This window comes from Nicotiana tabacum, chromosome 19 (genome assembly GCF_000715075.1).
Source record: "Nicotiana tabacum cultivar K326 chromosome 19, ASM71507v2, whole genome shotgun sequence".
Classification (NCBI taxonomy): Eukaryota; Viridiplantae; Streptophyta; class Magnoliopsida; order Solanales; family Solanaceae; genus Nicotiana; species Nicotiana tabacum.
This window is the reverse complement of record NC_134098.1, coordinates 128,860,592-128,875,996: the sequence shown is the minus strand read 5'-3', so window position 1 is coordinate 128,875,996 and position 15,405 is coordinate 128,860,592. Positions and strand designations below refer to the sequence as shown.

Below are 15,405 nucleotides of genomic sequence, written 5' to 3'. Positions count from 1 at the left end.
ATTGAACAAAGGGTTGGCCAAAGAAGAGGGGAGAAGAAAAAAGAAAAACTTAGTCTAATTTTGTAAGATTTATAATGCGTGAACTTTATGACATAGATCGATTTATGTCATTTCTTCCTCTTCCTCCTCTCTCATTCCAACGGCTCTCACCAGTAAAATGCAGTACCGGCAAGAGATCGATCGCCGCCACAGCGTGGTGGTGGAGCTACCACTCGGCGACGGCGCTACATGCGATTTGGAAAAAGCAGTATGTAGTCACGGCCTATTCATGATGGCCCCAAACCATTGGGACTCTCTCTCCAAAACCCTAGAACGTCCATTGCGCCTCTCCGAAAACATTAACGACGATGATCACGAAAAATCTCATCTCGTCCGAATATCTCAACCTTCCGATTCTCCTCATTCTCTCCATCTTCGTGTTTTCGGCACCGATTCTCTTTCTCCTTTACACCAACGCTCTCTGCTGGTACTCTTTGTTCCTTATGTATTTCTAAAATTTGTACGTTTTGCATTTCCTTGTATAGTTTGGTTTATTGCTTGGGGTTTACTTTTACTGTTTATATTAGGGTCAAGTAAGGCGAATGCTGAGACTATCAGTGGAGGAAAATGAAAGAGTGAGAAAGTTTCAGGAGATTTGTGAAGAAGCAAAGGAGAGGGGATTTGGGAGAGTGTTTAGATCGCCGACATTGTTTGAGGACATGGTGAAGTGTATCCTGCTCTGCCCTTAGTCGCAACCTTTGCTCTGATACCACGTTGTCACGTCCTTAGTAATTAACTAAGTACACGTGCGGCACTTGACAATTTGCTCACGTTCTTGTTATGCCAAGTTAGCCTTACTACACTCAAGATCGCTAAGAGAATGGTAGAAAGAACACAAGAGAATTGTTAATGGAAGCTTTATATTAGAGAGAACTTGAATTATTTTCTTGATGAATTACAAATGAATGGCCTCCTTTATATACTAGTCTCCTAGGGGCTAGTGTGCAAATATTAATTGTTACACAAGTCCTTAATATTTACAAGATAAGGGCTTTCTCTAGAATTCTCTACAAGCCTAGAAGATTCCAAGGACTTTCCTAGCAAATCCATAAACATCTAGGATCTTCCAAAAGAAATGTCCATACTTCTCTAGAATCTTCTCACAAATGCAAGCATTCCTCCTATGTAAGCTTCCACATGGCATTAATATATGCCAAATGGCACTTATGTGGCATGATGACATGGCGAGTCATCACACTCTCCCCCACCTAATGTTGCGACGACCGCGGCGCAATGTTGCTGCATAAACTCTCGGATCTTATCTTTGAATTGCCATAAATCTTCATAACGTTCCCATGTGGCCTCTTCCGGTGATTGCCCCTTCCAATGGACGAGGAACATTGCGGTGGCTTTTTGCCCTTGTTTTCGCCTGGCCTGGTAATCAATAATAGCCTCAATCTCCCGGTCGTGCGAGGCGGTGATAGTAATAGGCGCTCGACTTGATTGGCCCCTACTTGGATCATCATTGTCTTCATGATAGGGCTTAAACATGCTGGCATGGAAGAGAGGGTAGATCTTAAGATATGATGGCATGTCAAGCTTGTATGAGATCTTGCCTACCTTGGCGACTATCTTAAATGGCCCCTCATACTTGCGAATCAGATTCTGATGCATGCCTCGTAGTGCCTTAAACTGTCTTGGATTAAACTTCACCATGACCATGTCCCCAACTCTATAGTCTGTGGGACGCCGCTTACGATCTGCAAACTTCTTCATCTTCTTAGCTGCCTTATCCAAGTAAGACTTAGCAGTGTCAAGCTGCTCCTCCCATCCTTTAGCCATATGATAAGCCCCCAAACTCTTTCCCTCGAACGCGGCTGGTAATGAATGTGGAGTTTGTGGCTGTTGGCCTGTGGCTAGCTCAAATGGTGTCCGTCCCGTGGACTCACTCCGCTGCAAGTTATAAGAGAATTGGGCGATGTCTAGGAGCCTTGACCAATCTTTCTGATGCGCGCTTACATAATGCCTCAAGTAGCATTCTAGTAAGGCATTGACCCGTTCCGTTTGTCCATCTGTCTGTGGGTGGAAACTAGTGGAAAAGTGCAGTTCCGTGCCAAGTATATCGAATAATTCTCTCCAAAAGTTCCCAGTAAAACGGGGGTCTCGATCACTGATAATATGCCTTGGTAAGCCCCAATACTTCACCACATTCTTAAAGAATAGCTTGGCGGCTTCTTTGGCGGTGCAACCTGGTGTGGCGGGCATGAAGGTGGCATATTTGAAAAATCTATCCACGACCACCATAATAGTACCATAACCGTCAGACTTCGGTAGGCAAGTGATAAAGTCCATAGTTACGCTCTCCCATGGACGCTCTGCAACTGGTAGTGGCTCCAAAAGTCCTCCGGGTTTTTGTTGCTCAACCTTGTCCTGTTGACAGACAAGACAAGTCTGCACATAACATTCTATGTCATCTCGCATACATGGCCAATAGTAGACTGACTCAACCAAGGCCGTAGTGCGACGTTGGCCTGGATGACCAGCCCACATTGTGTCATGACTCTCCCTTATAATACGCCGTCTAATGTCTCCAAACTTAGGCACGTAGACCCGCCGACCTGTGGTAAGTAGTAGGCCGTCTTCGACCCAAAAATGTCTCGTATTGCCCTGGTTAGCTAACTCGATAAGTTGTTTGGCTGCTGGATCGTGTTGCATGCCTTCTTTTATAGCCTCACGAATGTCCCATCTTGTTGAAGTGATTGCAGCAAGCTCGGCTTTCCGGCTCAAGGCATCGGCTACAACGTTACCTTTGCCCGGCTTATACTCTAGTACATAATCAAATTCGGCCAAGAAATCCTGCCACCGAGCCTGTTTTGGGGTGAGCTTCTTCTGCGTCTGAAAGTAGCTAGTAGCTACATTGCCGGTCTTGACCACGAACCTCGACCCAAGCAAATAATGTCGCCATGTACGAAGGCAATGCACAATAGCAGTCATCTCATTCTCTTGCACTGTGTAACGCCGCTCCGTCTCATTTAACTTGCGACTCTCAAATGCTATGGGATGCTTATCCTGCATCAAGACACCCCCAATGGCAAAATCTGAGGCATCTGTATGCACCTCAAATGTCTTGGCAAAGTCAGGTAATGCCAAGACTGGCTCCTCTGTTACAGCTGCCTTGAGGTCTTCAAACGCCCTTTGACAATGCTCCGTCCAAACCCATGGCTTGTTCTTCTTTAGCAACTCAGTCAATGGTGCGGCCTTTGCTGAGTAGCCACAGATGAACCGACGATAGTAGTTAACAAGGCCAAGGAAGGATCTCAACTCAGTTACCTTTATAGGTGCCTCCCACTCCTGGATAGCACGTACCTTAGCCTCGTCCATGCGTAGCTCGCCATTGCTAATAACATGGCCTAAGAAGTGCACCTTTGATTGTGCAAACTCGCATTTCTCCCTCTTGATGTATAGCCCGTTCTCCCGCAAGACTTGGAAAACCTTACTTAAGTGCTTCATGTGCTCTTCCAAGGTGTTGTTGTAGATGACTATGTCGTCTAGGTAGACTACCACGAACTGATCAAGGTAGGGATGGAAAATCTTATTCATAAGGGTGCAAAATGTGGCAGGTGCATTGGTTAAGCCGAAAGGCATCACCAACAACTCAAAGGCTCCATATCTCGTCACACATGTTGTCTTTGGCTCATCCCCCTCTGCAATGCGAACCTGGTAGTAGCCCTTGCGAAGATCCACCTTGGTAAAATACTTGGCTTGCCCAAGTCTATCGAATAAGTCAGCAATGAGCGGGATTGGGTACTTATTCTTCACCGTGACCTTATTAAGTGCTCGGTAGTCTATGCACAAGCGTAGTGATCCATCCTTCTTCTTCTGGAACAATACTGGTGCGCCGAAAGGTGCCTTTGATGGGCGAATGTGACCAGCATCTAGCAACTCTTTCAATTGTTTTCTAAGCTCCTCTAGCTCGGGCGGTGCCATACGATATGGGGCAAATGCGGGTGGCTTAGCCCCTGGCTCCAACTCAATCTTGTGATCCACCTCTCGCCTAGGCGGCAAGTGTTTAGGCAACTCCTCGGGCATGACATCTTTGTTTTCCTCAAGCAACTTCTCTATGCAAGGTGGTAGTGTCTCTTGAAAACTCTTGTCTTCCTCCAGACTTGCGATGGTTGCCACGAACGTCGGCTCCCCCTTCTTGATCCCCTTTATAACCTGCATAGCTGAGAGTTGTGCTTGGCTCTGTCCGTGTGGCATAGACACTGTAGGTACCATGCAAGCTCCTTCTCGCTCCATAACCAAGAGATGTTGGAGGTAGGGATCGATCAAAGTATGACAATGTCTAAAGAACTCTTGTCCCAATATGATGTCAAAGATATCCATAGCGGTTACGGTAAAGTTTGTCATACCTTTCCAAGTTCCCAATTTGACACCAACTCCATTAGCTACCCCACGAGCATTTTGTACCTCGGCATTCACGGTCTTGACGCGGGAGTTGGTTGGAGCAAGCTTCAATTCTAGTCTTTTTGCGGCAGCCTCAGTCACGAAATTATGAGTTGCTCCAGTATCCACCATTGCACGAGCAGGCTTGTTGTTGATGGTGAGATCCACGTACTGGTTTCCATTCTCGGTAGGTTGGATAGATTACTTTGTGACAGCATCGCATAATCCGATCATACCTAACTGTGCGGTTCCCGAACTCTCTCCTTGCGGCTGCTCCTTCCGTTCACGGACCATGGCGCTAAGGCTCTTTAGGTCGGGACAATTCCTGAAGCTGTGAGGCCCTCCTCATATGTAACATCCCTTCTTCTCGGCCTGCGCTTTCTTCTCGGCGTACCCCTGATGGCCACTCAGCTTTTTGGAATCTTGAGTCTTATAGTATTGTTGTTGTATCTCCTTGCCTTTGCCACGGTCTCCCCCACCTTTGACATTGTTAAACTTTGATTCTTTGACTTTCCCTTTGTCGTGTTTGTCATGCCTGAAATCCATCAATGATTCGGCCTCCACTATGGCTTGGTCTATATTTGCGACTTGCCGGCGTTGTAACTCCTGTTTAGCCCAATTTTGCAACCCGTCCATGAAGTGGAACAACAAGTCATCATTGGTCAGGTTGGGGATTTGAAGCATAAGGGTAGTGAATTCCTTGACATAGACACGTATGCTCCCTGTTTGCTTCAACTCCCTAAGTTTGCGCCTTGCCTCGTACAAGACATTGTTTGGAAAGAACTGTCGCTTGAACTCGGCTTTGAACTGATCCCACGTGCTAATAGTACATATACCTTTATCCATGTCGGCCATCTTCCTTCTCCACCATAGCATGGCAGTCTCTGAGAGGTACAACACCGCAATGTTGATCATGGCCTCGTCGTCCTTCACTTTGCCGTGCTTGAAGTAGTTCTCCAAGTGCCAAAGGAAGTTTTCCACTTCTTGCGCATCACGAACACCTTTGAACACCGGGGGTTTGGGAGCCTCGATCTTGGCCTCCCTCGTCACCACAACATTGCTAGCTGCCTCGGTCACGCCAGCACTAACATGCTCCTCGAGTGACTCTATCTTTGCCTTCATAGCATCGATAGTACTCAAAGCCTCCATGAGTCTGCACTCTAAGGCAGTGATAGTTTGCCTTAGTTCCATCTCGGTCTGTGTACGTCCCTCCAAGTCATTTCGGATGCTCTCAATCTCTTCAAGAGTGTGCCCCTCAAGAACACTAAGGGTGCCTTCCACCTTCCCCAAGCGTTGGCCAAAGATCTCCACGGCGTCCATCCCCGCGTTCATCTTCATCACCCACTCTTTACCGAGCGAGACGTCCTCAGGCAGGACCTCCACTTCATCCTCGCTCGCCTCAGTGGCAGATGGTTCTTGGGATGTAAGCCCTTCGTTTGACGCAACCTCAGGTGGCACCTCCTGGCCCTTGTTGGTGGCATTTCTCTTTTTGTTACGGCCGCTCTTGCCAGCAGCATCCTGGATGACGTTGGCTTGAGTGTTGGCAGCGTTAATTTCTCCGTCGTTCGCCATTCCCTTAGTCGCAACCTTTGCTCTGATACCACGTTGTCACGTCCTTAGTAATTAACTAAGTACACGTGCGGCACTTGACAATTTGCTCACGTTCTTGTTATGCCAAGTTAGCCTTACTACACTCAAGATCGCTAAGAGAATGGTAGAAAGAACACAAGAGAATTGTTAATGGAAGCTTTATATTAGAGAGAACTTGAATTGTTTTCTTGATGAATTACAAATGAATGGCCTCCTTTATATACTAGTCTCCTAGGGGCTAGTGTGCAAATATTAATTGTTACACAAGTCCTTAATATTTACAAGATAAGGGCTTTCTCTAGAATTCTCTACAAGCCTAGAAGATTCCAAGGACTTTCCTAGCAAATCCATAAACATCTAGGATCTTCCAAAAGAAATGTCCATACTTCTCTAGAAACTTCTCACAAATGCAAGCATTCCTCCTATGTAAGCTTTCACATGGCATTAATATATGCCAAATGGCACTTATGTGGCATGATGACATGGCGAGTCATCACACTGTGTAGTATATATAAGCTCACTGAATAGAGACTGTGTAGTATACATAAGCTCTCTGAATAGCGTTGAATGCACTGAGCTGTAAAAAATTATTACACTATCAGATGTAGTTAACTCTATTTAATAGCACTGATTGGTAATAAGGGCAACAAAACTTTTGTTAGGTGTTTCTGATCTCATTTCCTGTATTGAAGCAAAGCCAATTATAAAGTTAGTAAGCTAATAAATATGTCTATTTTGTAAATGAAGTTGCTTGCTACCTGTAATGAGAAGTGAAATTGAAGTCTGGATAAACGAAAATAAATATTCATAAATCTGTAGCCTTTGCCGATTATCTCAGTTACATTTTGTATTTGCTACCCCTGGGTAGGTGGTCAAGGACATTGAGCATGGCTGAAGCATTATGTGAGCTTCAATTGGAGCTAAACTGTCCATCATCAGCTGTGTCGCTTTCTGCTGCTGATAATCTGAATCAATTGAAGGGTGTCACTGCCGAATCTGAGCATTTCAGTCCAAAAACACCAGCAGGAAAAGAATCAAGGAAAAGAGCTGGAGTTTATGGATGTTGCAGAAATTTATTGGAGAGGCTTACAGAAGTCGAAGAAATCGTGGATGAAGGGAAAGCGGATGTAAGTGTGAAACCTGCATTTTCAGATGGTAAAGATGTTCTCGAAATAACTGATTCTTTTCAGGCTACAACTGAAGTTTGTGAAGTTAGTATAAGTGCACCATTCAATCCTGATCCTTCAGAAGATAGAGAGCTGAGCTCTTTTAATCAGATTAGGAATTTCCCTAGCCCGAAAGAATTGGCAGGCCTTGATGAGAGTTTTCTAGCAAAGCGTTGTGGTCTTGGGTATAGAGCTGGGCGCATTATAAAGCTTGCTAAGGGCATAGTTGAAGGCAGGATTCAGCTGAAAGAACTTGAAGAAGCTTATAGCAACCCAAGCTTGTCAAACTATGATAAAATGGCTGAGCAGCTGAGAGAATTAGATGGATTTGGCCCTTTTACTTGTGCTAATGTACTGATGTGCTTGGGTTATTACCATGTTATTCCTACTGATTCAGAAACAATTAGGCATCTAAAACAGGTAATTTATCTCGACAAATTTGCCTTGGCAGGTCTATTGCATGTGCCAATATACAACGGTTCATATGATGAAATGCTCATGGATCAATTTATTATTAGGCATCTAAGTCAGCTTTGCTGTTTTGAAAATTCCAGGTTCATGCAAGAACCTCTAGTATTCAGAAAGTTCAAAAGGATGTTGAAAACATTTATGCAAAGTATGCACCGTTTCAGTTCTTGGCATATTGGTAGGCTGCCGCACCCTTTTTCCTGTTTCCAAGTTATTAATTTTTGTGAGCTTGCTGAAGTCTGAAGTTTTGCTATTGGTTATTCTCCTGAGTAGGTCAGAGGTATGGCATTTTTATGAGGAATGGTTTGGTAAGGTCAGTGAGATGCCTCACTCTGACTATAAACTTATTACAGCCGCGAATATGAGACCGAAAAGAAGTGGCAAATGCAAGAAGTTGAAGATAACCCCGGCAGAAAAGCTTGGCGAGTAGGTTATAAGGAAATGTTGAGTCCTAATTTAGAGTGCGCATGATTAATGCTGAATTTGCTTTTTATTTGTTCATGTAATTTCCTTTCCCTTCTTTCGAAGGAAAACGTTGAAGCGATTAATGGTGAATTTTGCTTCTTCATTTTGTTCATGTAATTTCCTTTCCCTTCTTTAGAACGAAATGTTGAGGTCTAATTCAGAAGTCAGACCTGATAAATACTCTGTTCAACCAAACAAAAAAGCAAAGACACGTCCTCTTTTCAACATGCAGGCAACTTTATTGTAGGTCACAACTCATAACTCACAACTCACAAATCACAACATAGATGGATGAATGTTCATCCTAGGCTTCTTAACATAGGTACAATACCATTTCACTGTCTTAACTTCAGTATTCTCTTACACAGCTATACATACTTTTATTGATAGTAAAGCAGTTTACAGAAGAAAAGGAAAAATTACTAGAAGCACAGGTGCCAAGCATGCAAGGATTAACACGCCAGTTTTCTTATCTAGCCTGAAAGAACCAGGCGCCATCCTCATCCTTGTCATAATGCCTTTAGAAATAGAAAAAGCTAACAATTCTCCGAAATGCAAGTCCAGCAGGTATGTCAACGGTTTGAGAAGGGAACTTTCAAGGAGATGGATAGCCTGCTCATTAAAATACTAACCATATTGAGTGCACAAGTATGACCATTTAAGGCAAAAAAATAAATGAACAAAGTAAGTATTCTTTAACTCCAAAGTAATTAACAACCTGAGATTCTTGCCTCAGGCAGTGGCATCAGGCTGCTTTTCTGGCATAGCATCCTGGAAAGCAGGCAGCTCTTGGTAAGCCTCAAATACCCTCAACAGAGTGGGGAATTGATTCTACACATTGCATTGACAACTTTTAGGAAGAGAACATTCGTTAAAGAGAAGAGATGCATACGTATAAGATCACCTAAGAACAATGAAAGTTCCACCAACGACTAAGGTAAATCAAGTGAAATACTGAAATGAATATACCATTTAGCTTTTTTGAGAGAAAAATTATTTCTTGGAAGTGCGGAACTGCGGATCGACTAAAAGAAGGAACAGACTAGAATAAAAGTTAGAAAATAATGGAAATGGCAAGACACTAATTCACAGTAAGGTAAACTAACAGGGAACAATTAATTAAGGCTACCATGACAAATAAAAAGCAGCAAATGAGTACCCTTTCATCTGATCAAGAAAGCTAGTTTTGCAACACTATCTCTAGAAAGACAAAACTCCTTTTTTAGGTGCTCATTATGTATGCCACTAACAAACAATTCACGAGATGAGGTGCTAATTATCTGAGAATTGCACACGACACCATATAAAATTCTATGGGATGTCTATAAAGGCACTACCATGTCAACTTCAAAGCGCTTGATTGCTGCATGGATCTGAGGTGCCAGAAACAAGTCGGCCTGCAAGTTGCAAAACAAGTTAAGCATCTGAATTGGATACTATATGGCATAAAAGTGTCCCATCTTTTCAGTCCGTTAAGAGGTAATATGAGTGAACTAATTCGCGCTTTGCTATTTTACAAGTCACCACTATTTCATCAATACACTTGTGTTGTGGATGTATACTTCTGGCGTACTTTCTCTTTACCTTCTTTGACCAAACTAAGAAAACATATGAGACCTATGGGGTAAAAGACTTAGAAGTGCCACAGTGAGTTGCAAATATCAAGACATAGTGCTGTTTGTGTATATGCAAGCAGCAACATATGGAATGGAAAGAAACAAACCATGTAAACTTCATCTCCTGTCGCATACTTTCCAGCATAATCTTTAAGTAGCTTTTCAAGTGCTGCAAAAGCAAATCTCTGTTAAGAAAACTTCTAGACCAACTGAGATAAATCCTTGTTCTAACAAAACCATATCCTTCTATATTTTAAGCAAGAACTCCCAATTTTTTTGATAAGGGGAAGAACTCCAATTTACATGACCGTAGGTCATCTCAATATCTAATTTTCAAAGAATTTCTGGTGTCCTCCCTTTTAATCTTGTATCTACACCCAAAAATATCAGGTAAAAAGGAAATGGTATGTCATTCAATTTCTGCAAGGAGAGGCAGGCAGAGATGGTATCCGAATCTAGTCCTATGAGATATTGTGAATTCAGATTCAAATTATGGGACAAAAATACTTATCATAAACAAAAACTATGGGACAGAAATTAAGTTACAATTGATTCATATTATGTCACAAAGGCATTAAGCACAATATTACCTTCAAATCCTTTTCGTATATGATTTTGAACCCAAGGGGTTGCCTCATTTGGGCCAACTTTTTCCTGGATGTACTTCTGCAAATGGAAAGGCCATAAAAAAAAAGAAAGTAAATCATATGAATTTGTAAACATATGAAATGACCTCATATGACCAGCGAACAGAATGATCACTTAAACTCACAAGTACAGCAAGATTCTGTAGAGGCTGAATGTTTGCTGCAACAATGTTTGCAGCCTGCAGAAACGGAAAACATGGAAGAAGAAAGTAACAATTCTAAACATAAGAAAACAAAATTTACAATAAATGTCCAATTTGCCGTTGGTTTCTATATCTATAGCAAAATTATATAAGACAAGATACTTCTTTGACATGACGGTCGATAGTCATTACATTGAGGACACCAACTAAAAGGCAAAAAAAAAACATTTTTACCTCCACTGTGTTTTATTTCAACCTTAAATATTTTTAACCCCCAAGGTAACATTATTACCTTACTTTATATGCTTCCAAATATAATACTTAATTCTAGTTTCACCTGCTAAGGCTGACTATAAGAAATGTGCGCTCTTTTTATTTCTTTCTTTTTTTCCGGGGGGGTTTTTGGGGGGGGGGGTGGTAAACCTACATCTACCCTCCAAAAACCCCCTTTTCAAGGAGTCAAGGGAGGCCCTTCCCCACTTTGCTCAATTGGTGACTCGAGCCCTCAACAAAGCTTGGAGATTGAGGGTGCTTTCCACTTGAGCAACCTCTCTTCTCAAAATATAGCTGTTAGAACATTTTAAATACAAATAGATGGTCAAGATACAAGGTAGTACCAGATAAATGCAAGATCTCCACCCTTCAACGTCATGAAAATGCTAATTAACACTAATACTCATGACTGAGATCTCAGATAACCCGTATCACATAAGCTTCCTTCTTTCTTTAGTCACTCTTGTACTCCAAGAAAATTATATGCAAGACTAACTTCTATGGAAATCACCCATTAGTCCTAACCATCCACCATGATCAAGAGAGCCTTAAGATGGTAGGAGTACCTGATATATTTTCCAGAGGCCAATCCTAGCTATGGTTTTTAAACTCAGGATGTGTTTGCAAGCTGAATAACTTGCATTCAGTCAATTAGTTTGTTGGTTCTCCTCATGGAACTGATTTGCTAAATCAATTCCAAGAATTTGAGCAAAAGAATACTTCAGAAAGAAAAAAGAGGCAAAGAGAAAACTTAGAGACCAGGGATAAAGGTCGAGAAAGAGCTATCGGAATTCAGAACAATTAATATACAACTTTCCCGCAGCTTATTTCATGTGAGGTAGCAGTGCAGTAGTGAAAGTGGTAGCAAATAAGGCCCATACTCTGAGATAGGCAATAGCAAAGTCCCAAAGTTTTCACTAGCTACATGGTATTTTCACCTGCCTAAGTGAATATCCTACTTTGTTCGTGGACTCAACAATAGATAGACTTGGAATTACCAAAATATTAAGGTTACAGACATTTGAGAAGAAGAAGCTATGTAATTTTAGTTACTCAAGGCACATCTAAGTTCTCAAAACAATCAAATACTAAACATATACCCAACAAGCAGCAACTATATCTAAGTCATTGGAAGATAATACTTAAGATGCACACGGTTCTTAGAATTCCTCAAAAAAGAAATAGATTGAGAGCAAGTAGATTTCAATGACATGCTATGATCGTTTTTTTTTTAAAATAAGTATCGATCAAGGTATCTTAAGTTCCTTTTATATTCATATAAGCAACATTGGGTTTAAAAACAATGGGCTCATTTCCAATATGGAGGGAAGTGTTTCAGCAGGGCTTCCAGTTGATGACCAAGTCATTTCCATTCCACTGCATCACAAAAATTCAGTATTTCGGTCCATCAGCTTAAGCTACATACCTCCAATGATATTAAATAATCAGATGCCATAGCACGCGACTAACAACAACAACAACAACAAAAAAAAAAAAAAAAAAACCGGTATGTTCCCAACAAGTGGGGTCTGGGGAGGATAGTCTGTACGCAGACCTTACCCCTATCTAATGCAGGTAGAGAGGTTATTTCTAATAGATCCTCAGCTCGGAAAGGGTGAGAAGAAGAAGAAGAAGAAGAAGAAGAAGAAGAAGAAAAGCAAGAAAGGAAGAGAGAAGAAAAAGAGGGAGATAAAGGATAAGTAGTACCAAATAATAGCAACATGGAATACAATACCTTAGGCGAACAAAACCACATAACGCAATAAAAATCTAAGAATATGAAAGGACATGCGTGCTACTAAGACTATCGGTGAGCAACTAAGAAACTACCCGCTAACCTTCTACCCTAATCCCCGACCTCCACACCCTCCTATCAAGGGTCATGTCCTGATTGAGCTGAAGCAGCGTCATGTCCTGTCTAATCACCTCTCCCCAGTATTTCTTATGCCTTAGGCCTACCTTGACCTCTACTCAAACTCGCCATGGCCAACCTCTCACACCTCCTAATAGGAGTATCAATATTTCTCCTCTTAACATGTCCGAACCATCTCAGCCTCGGCTCCCGCATCTTGTCCTCCACGGAGGCTACTCCCACTTTGTCCCGGATAGCTTCATTCTTAATCTTATCTCTCCTGGTGTACTCACACATCCAACTCAACATCCTCATCTATGCTACTTTCATCTTCTGCACGTGGTAGTTCTTGACTGGCCAATACTCAGCCCCATACAGCATAGTCGGTCGAACCACCACTCTATAAAACTTACCCTTTAAGTCTTGGCGGCACATTCTTAGTTCTTGACTGGCCAATACTCAGCCCCATATAGCATAGTCGGTCGAACCACCACTCTATAAAACTTACCCTTAAGTCTTGGCGGCACATTCTTATCACATAAAACACCGGAAGCGAGCCTCCATTTCATCCATCCCGCTCCGACGTGGTGTGCGATATTTTCGTCAATCTCCCCGTTACCTTGGATAATAGACCCGAGATACTTAAAACTAGCTCTCTTGGGGATAACTTGAGCACGCGATAAAAAACTTTTTTTTATAAAGGTAAGATTTTATTGATAAAGTGCACGTTACTAAAAAACTTTAGTTCCTTTTTTCATAGTAAAGAAGTTTAGCTCTTGATGGCCCAAAAATACCATCATCCACTTCTCCTTTATACCTGATAGTTGATTGCTCTTCTCTGAAGATCCTGAGGCAACAATGCTCGCTGAGGATACTTCTCTTCCAGATACTGCCCAAGAAATCTTCCCATCACCACCATCGTAGTAATGATAAAAAATTACACACTCTAATGGCAGAGCACAAGATAAACATACCATTATGATAGCAAAAGAGTCAGCAATTACTGCATCTCCATCCACCAACGTCGGCACATATCCAAGGGGATTCAGCTTCAAGTATTCTATTCCACACATTACAAAGGCCAAAAAAAAGTTCAAAAGAATCCTACAATGATTTGTTTAACACCCCCAAACCCAATTTCTCATCTTTAATCCTAATTAATGACAATAAGCAGCTCCATGTAACATTCTAACTGCAAATACCACACTCTTTACTGCCCAATAAACTTAACAACTATAAACCTATCAGGGAAGGCTCTTTTAACTAAAGCGAAAGTGTTAGCAACTTTCAAGTTCCCTGCGCCAGGCTTAACGGCACCTGAAGTGGGAAGTTAAGCAAAAGAACACTGTTCACTCTTAATTATTTATCACCATCAGCTCCTTGTAACTTCCTAAAGAAGCAATCTTTTAATTATTCGATAAACTTAAACACCCAAAAAAACAAAGGATAGACTAACCAGAATTGGTTTGTTCTCCTTTGAGCAAGTTAACAGCTTTGTACTCATATTCCACTCCTAACAAGGAAAAACACAAAATGGATTAATACAGAGTACTCCTTATTTTTTTATGATAGACAAAGAAATCAAAGAGAAGATAATCAAACCTTTCAAATTGAGAGCTATGCGGACACGAAATGCACATGAGCTCCGCCAATATGAGTAGAGCTGCAGCTTCTTTGACTCCTCTCCACTACTACCACTCTCTGCCTGAGAATTCATCAAACAAATAAGTGGAGTATCCATTAATTAAACAAATAAGTAAGGATTACCACTAAACACCGATTCAATTGTTTTGGCCAACATAATTAGTGGCAGTACGAGGTGAGTACTCACCATCGTCAATGGTCAAAATAGTTTCTGGGACTTTTAGAAATGATGATCAAGAAGGACAAAATATATGAGAAACATATACACTTCCAAACTGGTTAGGCAGCAAAGTTGAAATTCTCCGCTTGGCCGGCAGGCCCGTCTCGATTACATTGTACTCTAGGCCGGCCCCCACAATAGTTGGGATGGAATTTAAAAATAGTGAAAAAATAGTCACAATTTTACAACTAATCGAAATTTAGCTAATTTTTATGTAAAAATAAATCTAAACGAAAATACTGTTCAAAATTCATAAAATATTCCAGCATAATATACTGGAGATTGGTGCACATGTGTATTAACTTATAACATATTATGCTGGAACATGTAAAGATAAATCTGAACGAAAATACTGTTCAAAATCCGAAAAATATTCCAGCATAATATACTGGAGTTCCAGTATAATATATCGGTCCAGCATAATATGCTGGAAGTTCATACACAGGTGCTCCAATCTCCAGTATATTATGCTGGAACTTTCCGCGTGTTGGAGTTCCAGCATAATATGTTGTAAGTTCATACACATGTGCACCAATTTCTCGTATATTATGCTGGAACTTTCCGTGTTGCAGCAAAATAGTGATTATATTTCAATGACTTTGCAAACACTAGCTATTTTTCAATTATCAGGCCGAAAACTGGCTAGCCCGTGCTATTTACACCTATTGAGCCCTAACATTTGTAAACGTGGATCTTCTTCCCTTTTTTTTTATCGGTGGCCTTCTCTTCTTTCTTTCTTCTGCTTTTTCTTCTCCTCTGAATGAAAATGTGGCTAAAGCCGTCAATATGGGCTTAGTTCATTGGGTCGATCCAATCCAGCCCCTAATTTAATAGGGGAATTTTTACTTCCTATACTATATATAAAACTTTATTACTCTCCTTAATCAAGTTTTAAC

At 41.5% G+C, this 15,405-nt stretch overlaps 2 protein-coding genes across 3 annotated transcripts; one reads left to right on the top strand and one right to left on the bottom strand.

The window, feature by feature from the left end:
- Nucleotides 1-8,217, top strand: LOC107828151 (uncharacterized). Of its 2 annotated transcripts, XM_075238621.1 has the most exons (5): nucleotides 1-466; nucleotides 6,884-7,142; nucleotides 7,206-7,601; nucleotides 7,736-7,827; nucleotides 7,923-8,217. In XM_075238621.1, the coding sequence occupies exons 1-5, from the start codon at nucleotides 348-350 to the stop codon at nucleotides 8,077-8,079; spliced, it is 1,023 nt and encodes a 340-aa protein (XP_075094722.1). In that variant the 5' UTR covers nucleotides 1-347; the 3' UTR covers nucleotides 8,080-8,217. The 2 variants fall into 2 exon arrangements, with proteins under 2 accessions (XP_075094722.1, XP_075094721.1); XM_075238620.1 differs by having other exon boundaries at nucleotides 5-466; nucleotides 6,884-7,601.
- A 115-nt stretch (nucleotides 8,218-8,332) lies between these two features.
- Nucleotides 8,333-14,634, bottom strand: LOC107828152 (glutathione S-transferase zeta class). The gene is made up of 11 exons (XM_016655415.2): nucleotides 14,477-14,634; nucleotides 14,248-14,350; nucleotides 14,102-14,158; nucleotides 13,620-13,705; nucleotides 13,463-13,534; nucleotides 10,503-10,556; nucleotides 10,321-10,396; nucleotides 9,838-9,899; nucleotides 9,452-9,511; nucleotides 8,833-8,945; nucleotides 8,333-8,726 (listed from the first exon to the last, which is right to left on the bottom strand). The coding sequence occupies exons 1-10, from the start codon at nucleotides 14,477-14,479 to the stop codon at nucleotides 8,847-8,849; spliced, it is 672 nt and encodes a 223-aa protein (XP_016510901.1). The 5' UTR covers nucleotides 14,480-14,634; the 3' UTR covers nucleotides 8,333-8,726; nucleotides 8,833-8,846.
- Between the last annotated feature and the right edge of the window lie 771 nt (nucleotides 14,635-15,405).